Here is an 18,337-nt window from a genome sequence, read left to right as displayed (position 1 = left end):
TATATTTACGGGCAATTTGTGAAGGGTCATTGTATTGTTGACTAGTTATATCAAATGGACACTGAAATATATTTTAGTGCGAAGAATGCAGTTGTCTATCCTTAGTAGAGTGGTTGGTAGTTAATAGATGTTGAATAATTTAATTAAAGAAGTTTAATAATTATTCAAGTACCATTGGAGTTTCAATCTATCGGTCCATAAGGTCCCCTATGTAGCTCAACAGATATTATTGAGAATTAATTTTGGATTAATTGTGATATAATTAAATTAATGTATTTGATACATTATAATATAAAGTTTATTATGAGAGGAATTAAATATTTGAATGTGATTCAAATATTAATTATATTGTTTCGATTCATATAATTAAATTTAATATGAATTGATTTATATTAAACACCATGTATTATTAAGGGAAATTAAAACAATAAGTTATACTATATTTGATACAATACAAAAACTTTAGGTTATGTGCTATATTTGATATAACATATATATATACATATAATAAGTTAGTTATTATATATATATATATATACATACTATTTATTGAATCAAATTTATTTAAATTTAAATTTAAAATTTAAAATTAAAGGGGGAGTGGTCTCCTTAATTTTCTCTCATTCAATGGAAGTTTCTTTACGTATCATTTATCTTCTTCCCTAACTTCTAAAGGTAAGTTGTTCTCTCTCTGATTTTGCCCAAGAACACATAGAAGGAAAATTCCTCTCTCTCTCAAACTCTCTCTCTCTTCCCAAAATAACACAGAGCCCACACCTCTTATGATTCTCTTCCTCTATAGAGAATACAGAGGAATGCCTCTTGGTGGTGTCCACCTTGAGGGTTGATACTATACAAAGAGTTTGTGACTAATTGGGAGGATTTCGTAAAGACAATTTTGTTCTTCAAGGGTAAGTGCTTTTCTTCCCTAATTCCTCTATCTTTTTGCATGCTGTAATTTTTAATGTTTATGTTTAGTTCTGTTGTTCTGTAACTTTTATTTTGTAAATTTGAAATTGGAACGTTCCTATTTCTACTTATGGACCTCACAGTTCCTTCAAATATAACAATCTAAGAAGAAATACAAGGTAATCATATAGCAATCAAAAGGTAATCAGTTGATATATAAAAAGAAGCATGAAGGAAAATTGAGCAGGTTTTGGTTCTATGAATAACCATTAGTTGTATTTTCTGCTGCCTTTTCTATATAGCAATGTCTTCTTTCACACAAATCTCCATCTTGAAACCTGTTTTTTAAGCTTGAAATCCACAATCCACAATTTTTCTACCATTAGAATAATAATGAACCTTATACCAGTGAGGTGGAATGCCCTTAATTTTATTAAATGAGTGTAACAAATAGTAATCATTTATTATATAAAGTAAAATGGAAGTAAATCAATATGCAGTCTAACCATGTCGCAATATGCTACTTACCTCATTGATTTTTTTGTTCTTTTTGTTTTGTCTTTTAGTTGAAGATTCTCTGTTCTCAAGTTTCCTTCATTTTTTTTTCTTTTTTCATCTTTCTTGGTTTTCCTATTTTTTGCGATAATAATAAAAAAAAAGCAATTAAATGGCATTGAACAAAAAATAAGTCAAGTGCAACCCGAAGCAAATTACATCATAATGCAATTAGTTGATTATCAAAAGTATGAAATAGTAATGAAAAAATAGAAGGTAATAAGAAAGTAATTGGATGCTAATCACATGAAAAAATTAGGTACTAAGAAAATCATAAGACAATTATATGATAACAATCGACAGGCAATCAAATAGTAATATTATAGAAGATAGAAACTATTAACTGAGAAAACTAGTAGATAATTGGACGATAATTGATAGCAATCATATGGAAATCAGCAGGCTATCAGATCAATACTAACATATTTAAATAGCTAGAAGCTAATTAGATTTCAATTCCATGGTAATCGTATGGAAACCTCAGTAACTTCTATGCAATCACTATTCCAATAAAATAAAAAGCAACTAAAAGTAAAAGAAAGAAATTTATTACATGGTAATCAGATAACACATAACAGAAAGCACGAACTATGAGATAACAATGTAAGATAATCATATGGAAATCAACAAGCTAAGAGATGAGTATTGGTGACGGAAAGTCAATTTTACTCGAAAACCAACTTCCCGTGGATGCGGTATGCGAAGCATGTTATAAAATATGCATTGATAGCCATGCGTCGATTGGTCAAGGGTTGGAATGAAAATGCGCCAACTATGTATGCGATGACCATGCATCCTGCCACAAGTTTTCTTGCGTTCACGCCAAGTATAACATGAACGCAAGTTTCTCGGGTAATCCAAGGTCGAACACAGAGATTTGTACTAAACATTTGCGGTGATGTGCATGCGGCGGTTGAATAAAAGAATGGAAGGGATGTTGTTAAGTTAATCCTACTCCTACTCCTATCTAACAGACAACGCAATGAGAATATGCATGAGAGGTACAAATGCTACAAACCTTAACATGAAATAAATGAATGGGAAAACGGATAGAATGTGCAGATGTTTTCATTGCAAATCTTAAGAGTAACTGCAAGAGAACCTTAGTCAGCGCAAGACTATGCGATCATGTTACAACCATGCACGGTAAGTATCTTCCAATGCTCCTAATTCTAGGACGCACGTGTTGAATGCAAAAGTGTTCATAGAGCTTATTTCTAAGTCTCTACTTTTTTCCTATGCGATGATGCAAAATGCATACAATGCTGTTGTGACCACACACAATCATATCCTATCTCTAGAATGCATGCGATGCGTTAATAACAAATAGTGCTCATTCCTATGTGTCTATCTCTTGTATTATGAGTTCTAATCTGGCTCTCCCAAGTCTAGATTCTGGCCTGACCTTCCCAAGCCTAGATCCTGTCCTTAGACTACCCTCTCGAGTATCCCTAATGGACGAATGAAGCATACATAATACAAGACACTTGCATAAACTTCGCTGACCTATGGTTGTTACTATCCCTAGTGAACAACGCATACCTTGCTTAATGCGTCCAACAACTTACCCTCCTGGGCAGTTGATTGTTGTTGACTTTACTCATAGACAAGCAATGCGTTAGCCTATAGACAGATGTTGCAGCAATTTCACACTAAACAAATAAGATTACTCACATACTTGCGCAATGCATACCTCTCGGTAGTTTGCTCATGCTTCATATCCCTAATCCACATGATTAAGTATGCAATACCCAAGCATTCCCATTAAGTGTTGCAATGAAAGTAAAGGTACTAAGTAAGAAGATAGAGATGAAATCGAAGGAAAAGAGAAATGCATTGAAAACACATTGTATTAATTTCTTAATTCAAAATGTCATACAATACAATATACAAAAAGAAAGGAAAAGGAATGACCGGCTGGAAGTAAAGATTTGCTTCTAGCGGATGCACGTCAAGGCTGCTGCTGGTGCCATGGATGGGTGGAGGAGCTGATTCTCTCGAGATCTAACTCTGGTCGAAGGCTTCCAGTCGTCACTCGGAATGGATGAAGACAGTGAAGAACTTCTCAGTTGTCTTCTCATGCATTTTTCCTGGATCGCGGGGAAAGTCTCCGGTTTTACAAGGATCCTCCCCTGGATGAGGGATAATCTCCGGATCCAAAAGATCAACCCCAGATGATCAGAAATTTATGCTCATCGTCTTCTATTTATAGAATATTGGACCGTTGACAACATTAATTGGACTACTCTTAGTTTGACGTTCTGCGCGTCAGTCCTTTCTGAACCTCTGCCACCAACGGTGCGGTAGGTGAAAATGTCAGCATAACTTTTTGATTTTTTCGAGGTAGATGCGTTGATGCGTTCATTCCACAAGCTTTGCGTTGATCCCAGAAGAATGCATTGTTGCGTAACCGCAATCATTTAATGACCGCATTCGCTTAACACCGCAACTTCACATGACGACCGAAATCACCTGACTACCGCAACTCCCATGCGTTGGACGCATACGACTAATTACCGAAACATCCATGTGTTGATCGTTGCGTTTGCCTTGCGATGGAGTGTTTCACCACATGTGGTCGTCTATGCGTCGATCCGGTTTCTACGTTTGCGTTAATTTCTTGCATTGGCTACAAAGATAGAACATTGAAAGCATAATTAATGCAAAATACTGGGTTAGTTGAGATTCGACATGCTGATCGGCGCAAACTCTTTTTCTCATGAATTTCTAGTATGATCAACGCAATTTCTACCTAATGACCTTCATGATTCTAAGTGAAAGGGTTAAGATGACATGCATTTCTACATGTCATCACACCCCCAAACTTAAAATCATGCTTGTCCTCAAGCATGCGTTATACTCAAGAAATTTTAACTCACCTTCATGTTTTCCTTTGCGATAACCAGCTTCTCAGAATATAATTTACACGCACCTTTGACCATCACCGCAATGCTCTCCTCCACTTTGGCGGCTTTTTCAAAAAGATCTTTTCTAAGTTAATTCCGGCAAGCCTTTGTTCAAAAAAATATTTATTCATTCAACGTTATTTTGTGTTTAGCTTCTGAGATTGCGTTCATTCAAAAAAGTACTTCAAAACTTTGCGATGACTTATTCAAATGCGGCGTTTAACCTGGTTATGCCCTTCGTTTTGGCTTACCCCCACGTGTGTCATGCGGGCATCCAACTTCGGTTGCGTTCCATATTCAACTCAACCCTGTCTCGTTTGTTTTGGCTTGTGCTGGATAGAGGAGTTGCACTAATGCGTTGATCCTAGTGATTTACCTTCGTTTTGGCTTGTCTCTACATGTGTCATGCAGACATCCAACTTTGAGCAAGTGTCTTTCACAGCTTAACTCTTATCAACATTGCATTGACAGTGGAGTTATTAATCCCAAAATCTCACTTCAACTTTTGTTTTTCCATTCAATTTTTTTTTTTCAAATGATTGCAATGTAATGAACACAATTCTCTGAGACCGCTGCCACCCCCAAACTTAGAGGTTGGCAGCGTTCTCACCGCAAAGCTAAAAACAAAATTACAAGAATGGGATAATAAATGTTTGAGCAAAGGTTTACACAAAATAAAACTCAAGACTTTCAAATTTTGAATAAGCTATTAAAAGTAAAGGATGCATGGTTGATTAGTTAGAAGATGCGGTGAACTATATGTACTATCATAGAAACATCGCAAAACAACGCATTCGTGAAAAAGAGAATTTCAAAAGGATAAGGCATATAAGATAACAAGAAAAGACCTTAAGCGGAACAACACATGCGCTCATGTGTTGGAATCCACGAGATTGAAGCCTTGCGTTGAAAGGTGAGACGAATTCTTCTGTTGATCTACGAACCAAGGAGACTTATTGTTGCACCTACAAGAGCAAACGTACCCAAAACCAAGGAAGCAGCCATATATCCAAAATAACAATAAAAATAAAATAAAAATAAATAAATAACCTATACTAAGAAAGCAAGTAAAGATAGAGTAGAAGACATCCTTGGAAAAGTAGAAGTGTTGTCACCGCAAGGAGTCTTCCATGTAGGAGATGGCTCTCAACTGCTTGGGTCAAGTTGCCCTAACCATTGGAACTTCCAGCAATTGTTGGGCGCATGCGGCCGTCATGTGCTTAGAATTACCTTAAGCTCTTTTGCGACTGATTTCCCTCCTACCTTGGGGTCAACGTTGGCTTTCAGCGCATCGCCTACACTTTAACATTGTTTGCAACCTGGTCGCACAAACTGCAATACACCCAAGAAAAAAAGTTTGCTCACAGAGACACAAAAACTTACAAATATTTGGTTGCTAAGTCCCCGGCAACAGCGCCAAAAATTTGGTGAGGGGAAATTGGAAGTCAATTTTACTCGACAACCAACTTCCCGTGGACGTGTTATGCGATGCATGTTCTAAAATATGCATTGATAGCCATGCGTCGATAGGTCATGCGTTGGAATGAAATTACGGCAACAATGTATGTGATGACCATGCATCATGCCACAAGTTTTCTTGCATTCATGCCAAGTATGACATGAACCAAAGTTTCTCGGATAATTCGAGGTTGAACACAGGGACTTGTACTAAATGTTTGCGGTGTTTGTGCATGTGGCGGTTGAATAAAAGAATGGAGGGGAAGTTGTTAAGTTAATCCTACTCTTACTCCTATCTAACAGATAACGTAATGAGAATATGTATGAGAGGTAGAAATGCGGCAGACCTTGACATGAAATAAATGAATGGGAAAACGGATAAAATGTGGAGATGTTTTCATTGCAAATCAAAAGTTATTGCAAGGGAACGTTAGTCAGCGCAAGACTATGCGATCATGTTACAACCTTGCACGGTAAGTGTTTTCCAATGCTCCTAATTATGGGACGCATGTGTTGAATGCAAAAGTGTTCATAGAGCTTATTTCTAAGTCTCTACTCTTTTCCTATGTGATGATGCAAAATTCATACAATGTTGCGGTGACCATACACAATCATATCCTATCTCTAGAATGCATGTGATGCGTTAATAACAAATAGTGTTCATTCCTAAATGCCTATCTCTTGTATTATGAGTTCTAATCTGACTCTCTCAAGCATAGATTCTGGCCTGACCTTCCCAAACCTAGATCCTGTCCTTAGACTACCCTCCTGAATATCCCTAATGGCCGAATGAAGTATACATAATACAAGACAATCGCATAAACTTCGCTGACCTACGGTTGCTACTATCCCTAGTGAACAACGCATACTTTGCTTAATGCGTCCAACCACTTACCCTCCCAGGTAGTTGATTGTTGCTGACTTTACTCATAGACAAGCATTGCGCTAGCCCATAGACAGGCGTTATAGCAACTTCACACTAAGGAAATAAGATTACTCACATACTCGCGCAAACACATACCTCTCGGTAGTTTGCTCATGCTTCATATCCCTAATCCACATGATTAAGTATGCAATACCTAAGCACTCCCACTAAGTGTTGCAATAAAGATAAAGATGCTAAGTAAGAAGATGGAGATGAAGTCGAAGAAAAAGAAATTCATTGAAAACACATTGTATTAATTTCTTAATTCAAAATGTCATACAATACAATATAGAAAAGGAAATGAAAAAGGAATGACCGGTTGGAAGCAAAGATTTACTTCTAGCGGATGCGCGTCGAGGCTACCGGTGGTGCCATGGATGGGTGGAGGAACTCATTCTCTCGAGATCTAACTTTGGTCGAAGGCTCCGGTCATCACTCGGAATGGATGAAGGAGGTGAAGAACTCTCAGCGTCTTCTCACGCATTTTGTCTGGATCACAAGGATTCACCATTGGAAAACCTTAGGCGAAAACCTTCGATTCAACCTTGGGCGAAAACCCTGGATCTGAAATTATGCTCATCAGCTTCTATTTATAGAGTTTGGACCGCCGACAGCATTAATTGGACTGCTCTTAGTTTGACGTTCGGCGTGTCAGTCCTTTCTGAACCTCTGCCATCAATGGCGCGGTAGGTGAAATGTCAGCATCTACTTTTGATTTTCTCGAGGTAGATGCGTTGATGTGTTCATTCCACCAACTTTGCTTTGATCCCAGAAGAATGCATTTTCTCGTAGCCGCAATCATTCAATGACCGCATTCGCTTAATACCGCAACTCCACATGATGACCGCAATCGCCTGATAAGCGCAACTCTCATGCACTGGACGCATACGCTAATTACCGCAACATCCATGCATTGATCGATGCGTTTGCCTTGTGATGGAGTGTTTCTCTGCATGTGGTCGTTTATGCGTCGGTCCAATTTCCGTGTTTGCGTTAATTTCCTGCATTGGCTACAAAGATAGAACATTGAAAGCACAATTAACGCAAAATACTGGGTTAGCTGAGATTCGACATGCTGATCGATGCAAACTCTTTTTCTCATGAATTCCTAGCATGATCGACGCAATTTTTGCCTAATGACCTTCATAATTCTAAGCGAAAGGGCTAAGATGACATGCATTTCTGCATGTCATCAAGTACTAGCATATTTTAAAAAGCCAAAAGATAATCAGATATCAATCACATGGTAATCAGATGACAATCCAAATTATTTCTATACAACAGATATTCTAATAAAATAAAAATCAACTAATGAAGAAATCTATTACATGGTAATTAGATGACACATAATAAAAAGTAATCATAAGGCAACCGAAATCTAACCCTAATGTAAAAATGGAAATCGTGCAAATTGATTCAACTGTGTAGGGGTATTTTCGACCTTTTCTCATTCAATCAATCAACAAATTTTGGTTGGGCTTGAAGATTTTGCTATTATTTTTGAAAAATCATAAAAGATTATATACGAACTTAATATTAGTAAAAAATTTTGACATTCCTACAAGTGCCCCAAGAAAAAAGGGTGAAATTCTATTTTGTTGGTGGCTTTATTTAGTGAAATTCTATTTTTGTGAATTTTTTTGCTATTCCTTATATCTCAACTATTCATGCATGTAATAATATAATTCATGTATTTTAATAGAAGTCTAAATTGATTTTAACATCCTCCCTTAATCTAGACTTGAGCAACTCCAAGTTTTTCTCTAATCTTAACAAATAAGTCAAACTTCAGCACCTTTATAAAAATATCTGCCACTTGATCTAGAGTCTTGCAATATTTCACTATCACTTCTTCATCTTTAACCAAGTCTCTGATAAAATGATATTGATTCTAATATGTTTGCTTCTTCCATGAAAAACATAATTCTTTGATTATGCTATGGCAAAACCATCATTAAAAAATAAAATAGTCTCACTTCTTTGAGTACACTTAAATTCTTTCAACATCCACCTAAGTCATAAAGCTTGACAACAACATCCCACAATTCTTATGAACCATATAACACTTTTATTTGAATATTCCACTATCTTCCCACTAAATCTAGGAAGTTGGGGTTGCAACATACCATTTGAAGCCATCTTTGATCTTAGCTCCGATACCACTTTTTGAAAACGTAGTAGACCCTTAGAATAAAAATCAAAAGACAAGAGAGGAAGATGATCTCTTATTCACACAATTTCATAGAAATAAGAACTTGAATATTTCTTAACATGCTTTTCTTACTTATAAATGAAGAACATTAAATGCCAATACATCTGACTCTTCACCAATATATGAACATTCATCAATGTATTTAGTAATTCATGTATCTAATTATTCCTTGTATCTCAACTATTCACATAAGCAATTATGTAATTCATGTATTTTAATAGAAGTCTAGATTAATTTTAATCTGGACCTAGAACAACAACATCCCTTGGTAAAGTATGATGTTATCATTGGAATTGAACTGGTCTATTTCGAAAGAAACAGAGATAACATAGAGAGGAAGATGAGAAACAGGATGAATGGATTGGCATTACAAAGGCATAGAAGAAAGCAGCCAAATGGGATGGTCTGGCAGATTATCGTAGCCTTTCCTAAAATGTATTGGAAGGTTGTGATGCTTTGAAACTATTGTGTAAAAGTCTAAGAGACGAATTGGGATAAAGTATGAAATTATAAAATTTGAAGAGTTGAATAATCATCATATAAATGTTTTTTTTTTAATCCTGGGAGTTTATGAAAATTTTTAAACTGAACAAGGAGTGGAATTAACAATTACGCTCTCCCAACTACTCTTTGGGTCAAATATGTCCTATATCTCATTTTGTTCTCCCTTAATTATTATTCCCATAACATTCATGTTGTTGTGTTAAATATGCCTTTCAATTTTATAAAAAAAAATAACCAACCATTAATATTTTATAATTCGTTTGATAATCATTTGATTTTTTTTAAAAAAATTAAGCGTCATCAATTTCTTATCACGTGTTTTCAATTTTCTTTAGTAAAAGAATTGAAATCTTAGTCAATATTCTAAAAACAAGCAACGAGTTTTTAAAATTCGATTAGTTTTGAAAGTATTGATAGAAAGTAGATAACAAAATAAGAAATTCAAAAGTGAAAGGATGTTTATATACTTAATCTTCAAAAGCTAAAAAAAGAAAAAAAAAAACAAAACAAAACAAAAAACAAATGGTATTAAATAGAGTTTAAACTTTTGATCGTATCCATTAAGCTTTTCGATTTTCAATTTTGTATCTAATTAGGTCTAGAAATTGTTTTAACATTTAACATATCTATTGCACATATAACACATTTTTGAGGTCCTATTACAATTTAATGTCAGATAAATTAATTATTTATTTTTTTTCGACAAAAATCTAACATTGGTTAAATAAAAAGATTATCATAGATTTATAAGAGATTGACAATTATCTCCAATAATATGAGGCTTTTTGGGATGAAATCATTAGAGTTTATGTTTAAAATAGACAATATCATTTCATTATAAAAATAATTGGAAAGTCGTTGTCCCAATCATATGTTAAGAGCTATTATTCTTTTTATCTTTACAAATCAAGATTTTCTTGGTCAAAAAGTCTAAATTTGTTATTTTCCTAAATTGTCTTTGCGAAAGGAAAATCTTATTTTGATTCGAAGGGAATTGTTTTTGCAAAACTATGAGTTTAATATTATCAGCGAGACAAAATAAAATATTTAATAACATTTCTGTAGCTGCCTAAAATATATTGAAATTTTGTACCAAACTTCTCTTTCAAGACACGGCAAGATTTGAATTTTAAAATGACTTTCAGAAAAATATTTATTTATGGCTCACAAGTCAACTTTTTTGGGACTAAGATAGCCCTTTTATTGAGCTAGGGATCAAAGAGGATTATTTTTTAAAAACTATGAATTTCGTAAAAACAAATATATATATATATATATATATATATCCCTTTATTTTGCGCAGCACTGTGCGCGTTAGAGCGACACAATGCTTGCGTACTTGTGCTTTTGTAGTGTCGTGGCGCTGCACAAAATATGATGTTATTGTCTTTAGGTGTCAGATATCATGGTCATGCTTGTGCAGGACGTGTTGTCCATGGCCACATGAGACCACCTCCACCTCTTTTTATTATGCTTTTATCTTATATATTTCCTTTTGCTAGGTTTATATGTACTTTTCTTAGTAAGTGACCGCTTGTCCATTTCCATATGCAAGGGTGGTGGATGTGTTTTTGTTCAAGAATGCACTATATGAGGATAAAACTAACCATCACTTTCTCATATCCGGAGTAGTATGTTATAAAGCTGTTGTTGTCGCTTGTTTCTTTCTAGTCTATTACACTCTTTTTCTTCTATATTCTTACAATCAAACTGTTTGCGAAAACCTTTTCTCCAAACCCATTTTCTAAAATCATTTTCTCTAAAACAAGGGTGGAGGTTGCAATAGGCACCCGGTGTGCCATCGACGTTTTGTAATCGAATTGGCTGACTTGTTCGTGAGCGGGAACAAGTGTCACACAATCGCTAAGTGAAGCTTCGGAAAGTGTGATTGTGACATCGGGCGACACCTGTTGTGTACTGCACTTTTAGGGGGATTTTCGTCATTTTGCTCATTTGAAGCCCAGATGCTCTTTTTAACTTCTAATTACTTCAAATTAAGCCTGAGTGATCCGTAATGCTCCAAAATACATAAATTATTTGAGATCCTACAAATATAATCATATAAACACATTAAACTTCATAAACAAGCAAGTTAGAGGCACTAACATAACACATTTTGGGTACTATCAATAACCTTTTCCGCTCCCTTAAATTCTTTTTGCAAATTTTTTCAAGCCACTTTAGCTTATTTAACACCAAAAAATAAAAGAAAAATAGACTTACTTACACCTTGTTGAATGAGACGAAGAGCTAAAGCATCACTTTTTGTTCTTCGTAAACTTTGTCTCCTGATCTCGTGACCACTTTTCGATGCCTTCATTTTCTTCTGCAACAAGTTCTTCATAATCTTCTTCAATGATTTCTCTTGACGAGTACAACCTGAGCATGCCGATAAGGAGGCTTAGATTCAACGAGTCCTTACTTAGCAATTTGTTTTAATTATTGTTATCGTTGCTAAGTCTAGTTGAAATTCTCTTTAATTTAAAGTGTTGCAGCCTTTTCTTGCCTTTTCTTTTAGTACTAAACTAATGTGTTGGAACTTTGAATATGTGGGAGTTGTTTGAGTTGGTAATTGGTCGTGTTGGTTTAGTTCGGACTTAAAATTTGTCATATTGTTTAAAGTTTGTCAATTCAACATATCATGTCACTCTTTCAAATTATATAATGGACCATTTAGAAGAATTTTTCAAACCCCAGAAACTAAAATGTTCATATTAAAACTTCAGCAACCAAATAGAAACTAACTTCAAATTTCAAAGACCAAAAGTATATTTTATCCTTATTATCATTATAAGAGGTGATAGGAGCCAAACAATTTAACAACTTTCTAAAATACATACAAGAATCAGTTGTGGTTCGTTTATAATCATTGCTTATCATAAACGAATCAAATTTCTTGTACCACTACCTTGGTGTCTGTCTAAGCCTTTAAAGACTCTTTTTCAACTAAGAAACAAATTTATCTTTCCCTTTTTCTTCAAATCTTTCAGGTTTCTCCATGTAGATCTCTTCATGCAAGTCACCATGTAAAAAAGTCATTTTTACATCAAGTTGCTCTATCTCAAGATCAAGACTTGTTGCTAATCCCAACATTGTTCCAATAGATGTCATTTTGACCACTAGAGAGAAGATCTCATAAAAGTCAATGCTCTTTTTCTGGCTGCATCCCTTAACTACTAATCTAGCTTTGTACCTTACTATCTTCTCACCATCCTTTTTGTACTTGAAAACCCATATATTTTTCAATACTTTCTTGACCTTTGGAGGCTTCATAAGATGATAGGTTCCATTCTTTTCTAGGGAATTTATCTCCTTCTTCATTTCATCGAGCCACTGGTCTTTTTCAGCATGAGACAAGACCTCTTGATAGCTCTCTAGTTCTTCCTCTTAATTAACTAGAATGAACTCTAAGCTTGGATACCTTGTTGAAGATTTATGCACTCTGGTGGACTTTCAAGTTTGAGTATACTCCACTTAGAGAATAGATTGCTCCTCATGCTCATGAACTTCTCCATGAATCACTTCCTCATATCCATCTTCCTCATGAATTTCTTCATCAGATGAAGACTCATCATCATCAATATGATTTGGTACAATACTATCAAGTTGTAACTCACCAACATCATGTACATCATCAATATTCTCATTTTTCAGTTGAACAATACAAAGAGTATGTTGGTTTACAGAAACATGCAACGGAAGAAATTTGATCATTAAGCATTCTAATTCCTCAATTTCGATATTGGAATAAGCATGTTCATAGGGTGTTAAAAGGGTTTCAACACATACCTTTGAAGATCCTCTTCAAACGCGAATTTAAGCTATAATCTTCTACAATTAAAGTCGTGGACCTCCACTAGAGTTTTCCTACTATTCTCTAGGAGCCTTAGATTGAGTTTTCGGACTCAAAACAAGCTTGAACTTAGAGAAATTAGAGGAGAGATTTTCTAGTTTTTTAGCTCGTTGAAGAACAACTTCTTGAACTTTCAAAAACTCAACTATTCAATAATTGCATGTCATTTTCAGCTGAATCCCTTTCCCATGCTTTGAAGTCTTCACCCAATGAAGACACCACCTACTTGATGGAGTTAGTGGATTATGGTGATTAAGGTGCTTTGAAGTTGACTGGAAAAATCTCACTTTGTGGGGTTTTCCAAATTTCCAATTTTTTCCATTTTGAATTTTGAATTTCAATTTCAATATCACAATCAATTTTCAATTTTAATTCTTTAATTAAAATTGAAATATTATTAATTTTACAAAAATTAATCAAAAATTAATTTTCCTAATAAAATTAATAATTAATATTTAATTAAACAATTTAATTAATTCTATTAGTTTTTTTATCAAATATTAAATTAATTTGTCACCAAATCCATCACCATGAATTCCTATTCATGAAATTAATATTTAAATCATATTTATATATTAATCAATTGTCCAATTATGATTAATTCCAAAATTAAACATGTAATTATATCACATATAATTACTAATTCTATTAATTAGAATTTGAATGTTTCAAATCAATTTACCATGTTATTCTAAGGCTAATTCCGTTTATGAGCTAGTAGAGAGACCTAATGAACCTACAAATCATGGGCTCCACTGATCGGAGATTAATTGGCTAAATTCTTTACATCGAATTAACCCTCATTCGTTAACTACCGAGTCACTCTACTAAAGTCCAGTAGTTGCACTCCCCTCACAGTAGATATATTATGTGCACTCGATATAACCATAATTAGTAAGTTAACCCTTTACAGGTTGTTCGTAATAACGGCTGGGTCAAAAGACTATTTTACCCCCGAGATTACCTCTTGTTCCTTAAGTCTCACTAATCCTCTAATGAAAAATTTGTTTCTGATCCAATCAATAAACAGAATCTCTCTCGGATAAGTGAGAGGGTGGGGCCCCTTGTTCAAGACCCAGAATCATCACTTAAGGGAACAACCTCTCTACTATCCCTGAAAGCGGGTAGGAGTGAATTCCATCTTGCACCATATGTCCCCAACTATCTACCCAGTTTTACCTATGAAATGTGAGGCTTATTGAGCTGGCATTGTTGAGCCAACCCTCGCCTATTCAAATCTAAAGATGATCTCGAATAAATAGGAGTTCATAGTTAGCCCAGGATTAAGGTTAAGTTACCTAGGTTATCACTATGAAATAGTCAATCTTAAATAGTAAACAGCGTTATAAAGTAAGAGTGACTTATTTCTTGGTCCGATCTTATGCAAACTCATTGCACTAGATGCCCCCACTCCTCATGTCACCACATGAACGAATAAGGATCACTTTGTTTGTAGCACTTTACAACTCCTTGTAACAACTATAGAGTGGGCCACATCCGATAGTGTTACCCAAATAAGGCACCCAACCTTATTCGTATACTATAGATCCTTTTGACTATTTACTCGAACTTGATCCACTTTCAGGTCTCCACATAAAGTTCAAGTTCTCATATAATAGTCATGGATCTTTTAGTTTTTCTAAAATGAAATAAGCAATTCATAAATTCAATAACAATTTTATTGAATCAAACTTCAATAATAACTTTATTGAATTTCAGAATAAGTTTATTGTTTACAAACTATAACTTTTAGGACATAAAACCCAACAGAGTAGACGTAGAATCATTAGTAGTATCAAAACAAAACTATAAAGTAGAAGTGTACCTTGTATTAAGAAGATTTTCACTCTTCTCGTGCTCAAATAATACTACATCTATTCTTCTCACTACTTTTTTCTTTTCTAGATTGTAGAGCCTATAACCTTATTCTTCATCAACATACCCAATAAAAACACAGGGATTAGTCTTCGAATAAAGCTTTGACCTTTATTCTTTAGGTACATGTATATATGGCTTGCTAATAAAGACTCTGAGATGCAAATAAGTGAAATCATGTCCCTTCCATGCTCTCTCTGGAATGTCTAGACCAAGAGGAATTGGTGGAGATGGATTAATCAAATACACAACACATTACATTGTTTCACCCCAAAATATCTTAGGAAGATCAGACATTCTAAGCATACTCCTCACCTTCTCCACAATGGTTTTGTTCATCCTCTTAACAATTTCATTGTGTTGTGGTTTACCAGGATCTGTATTTTCATGTCTAATGTCATGTTGTGAACAATAATACTTAAACTCATTCGATCTATTATCACTACCATTGTGATATCGAAGACACTTCAATTTTCTTTCGGTCTTCCTTTCTACCATGACACGAAACTTCCTAAAAGTCTTGAAAATTTGGCTTTTTGTCTTCAACATATACACCCAAGCTCTTCAAGTAGCATGATCAATAAAAATGACAAAATATTTATTGTCACCAAGTGACTCCACCTCAGTAATCCCACAAATATCAAAATGTATTAACTCCAATTTTTCTTGCCTTTTGGTGGACTTCCCTGAAAAGGAAATTTTATATTGCTTACCAGCCAAACAATGATCACAGGGACCAAGAGAAGATGTTTTATCAACATGGATAAAATATTTACCTGCCAACAATTTAATTCCCTTATCACTCATATGCACTAGCCTTTGATGCCACAAATTTGGAGAATTCTTTTCTTCTACTGTACTCAACTCAAAAGAATACATGCTCACGTTTGTTTTATACAAAGAGCAACACAACTCACCTCGAGCAACTATTTTTGAACCCTTAGACAATTTCCACTTACCATTACAAAAGGTATGTCGAAATCCTTCATGATCAAGGACATTTGTAGACAACAAGATAAGGCGTAAATAAAAAAAAAAAAAATTTGTGACAACAAGACAAGACAAGGAATGACGAAATGGAAATTAAAAAAAAAAAAAAAAAAAAAAAAGGTTGACTAGTCTAACATTTCTATATTTACAAATATTTTGAAGAAGTGATATAATTTTAGAATTTTTTCCTTATTTTACTATCTATTACAAATATTCTAATAATTATGTTCTTATTCGGTTCATTGAATTCTCTCCCCTACATCCTAGTTATTCACATTATATTTATACCATTCCTATTACAAATATGAAGTTGTCCAAATCATTAAAAGTTTAGTTTTAAACATCTCAAAATAAAAACCCGAACTTGTTTTGTATAATAAAAACAATACTTTAAATTTTCAAATGATATAGTGCAATTGTTTGTGTATAATCCAAATATTTATAAGTATAACAAAATGTCGTTGTCTATTAATGATACTGATAGGTTACTATCATCTGTCATTGATAGACAATGATACCTGATAGACTATGATATTCAAATATTTGAAGATAATTTTAATGATTTTGCCATTTAAAACAATTTTTCAATATTTAAATCCATGATTCAACTTCATTTCCAATAATAATAAAAAAAATAATATAATAACCATGATGATGATGAGACTAAACAGCCTCGAAATTGATAGCTTAGAAGAAAAAAAAAGGAAATGCATGAGGATCACAACATGCCTAGCCCTAATTAATATTACAATTTTCAAATTTGAACAACCTCTTCCCCAGTACAGATTTGTTCTTTTCCATGAAAATTGAAATTTGTGAACGTAATTTAATTAAAATATATTAATTAATATTCCAATTTTCAAGTAATCAGTTTCTGGCCCTTTTAATTTACATGGCACCCTACATTCTATGTATAAATACTCCAATCTTGTGTACATTCCCTTCACTCCAACATTACCTTCATACTAATTTCTTCTTCATAAATCAGAAAATCTTCTTTGAAATCCTATCTGATGGCTGGCGGCGGTGGTGGCAAAAGTAGTGGCGGTGGAGGCGGAAAAAGTAGTGGCGGAGGAGGTGGCGGCGGTGGAAATGGGAGCAGCATGTGGTAGTGGAACAATGGTTGCTCCGGGAAGTGGAGGAGCTGCTCATATCTCACGGGAAGGATTTGAGAGCAATGCAAGAGGTTACTTCCAAGATCTTCATGCATCTCAGAAGGGCGGAAAATAATCAGAATATGGACGAATTATGTCAATTTTCTATATTTTATCATAAATAAATTGCCTCCTTTTAATTATTTTAATTATTTTTCTTTTTCTTTCTCTATCTATTTATTATTAGTAATCTAAAACTACACTATTAATTTTCTATCTACATATTTCCATATTTTTATGGGTTTGATATAACTTTTAATAAAAGCTATTTTTAGTGCCAATGTATATCATGAATTACTTTTAATAATATAATGGAGATATTGATTCAATCTTGTATTCATACTAAACTCATAGATATATGAAAATATTAATTGAAATGTATTGAAGTTTGAATCAAACATTAGTAAAATAAAAGTTAACGGTTTGTTTAATTAGATGGACTAAACAAAAAAATATTTTAAAAAAATTTCTTTCTTTTTTAAATTCTTTTGACAAAAATTGTTTAAAAATATATTTTGAGATTGTTTAAAAGCTATTTCGATTGGTTGTGAAATACTTGTTTTTCATATGTTTAACTAAATATGTTAACAAAAAAAAACTACTTTTATTGTTTGTAAAATTGTTATATCTCACGTTTTAAAACCCTTAAAGAATTATAAATGTTAATATAATTAAATCGTTTTACCAGTGGAATCACAAGCACCGATTTATCAAATTGCTACAATTTCAAATTCTGAGTAATTTTAAATTACTGTGATACCTAAATAAATAAAAAAGAGTAAAGTATAAATAATAAAATTTAATGGCGCATTTTCAAATATGGTCAAACTTCAGATATGATTGATGATTACTCCAATTCTCTCCCAATGAAAGACCTTCTAAAAAAGAATATCATACTAAGATTAAAGATCTCCAAACCAACGAACCATTTGCCAGGTTTATTATCATTTCAATCTTCCACTCTTAATCTAGAACAATTTTACAAATTTCAGGGAC

The 18,337-nt window shown here is 33.8% G+C and overlaps 1 protein-coding gene across 1 annotated transcript; it reads left to right on the top strand.

The window, feature by feature from the left end:
• Positions 1-17,213: 17,213 nt before the first annotated feature.
• On the top strand, positions 17,214-17,417 carry LOC120087950. The gene has a single exon (XM_039044974.1). It carries the CDS (start codon positions 17,280-17,282, stop codon positions 17,415-17,417), a length of 138 nt encoding a protein of 45 aa, XP_038900902.1. The 5' UTR covers positions 17,214-17,279.
• The last annotated feature ends 920 nt before the right edge of the window (positions 17,418-18,337 follow it).

Source organism: Benincasa hispida, chromosome 10 (genome assembly GCF_009727055.1).
Source record: "Benincasa hispida cultivar B227 chromosome 10, ASM972705v1, whole genome shotgun sequence".
Classification (NCBI taxonomy): Eukaryota; Viridiplantae; Streptophyta; class Magnoliopsida; order Cucurbitales; family Cucurbitaceae; genus Benincasa; species Benincasa hispida.
Note: the sequence above shows the minus strand (reverse complement) of the source record. Positions and strands in the feature narration are given on the sequence as shown.

What these genes read in the sequence shown, in the direction of transcription:
- LOC120087950 (XM_039044974.1), top strand. Translation starts at nt 17,280, where the DNA reads ATGGGAGCAGCATGTGGTAGTGGAACAATGGTTGCTCCGGGAAGTGGA.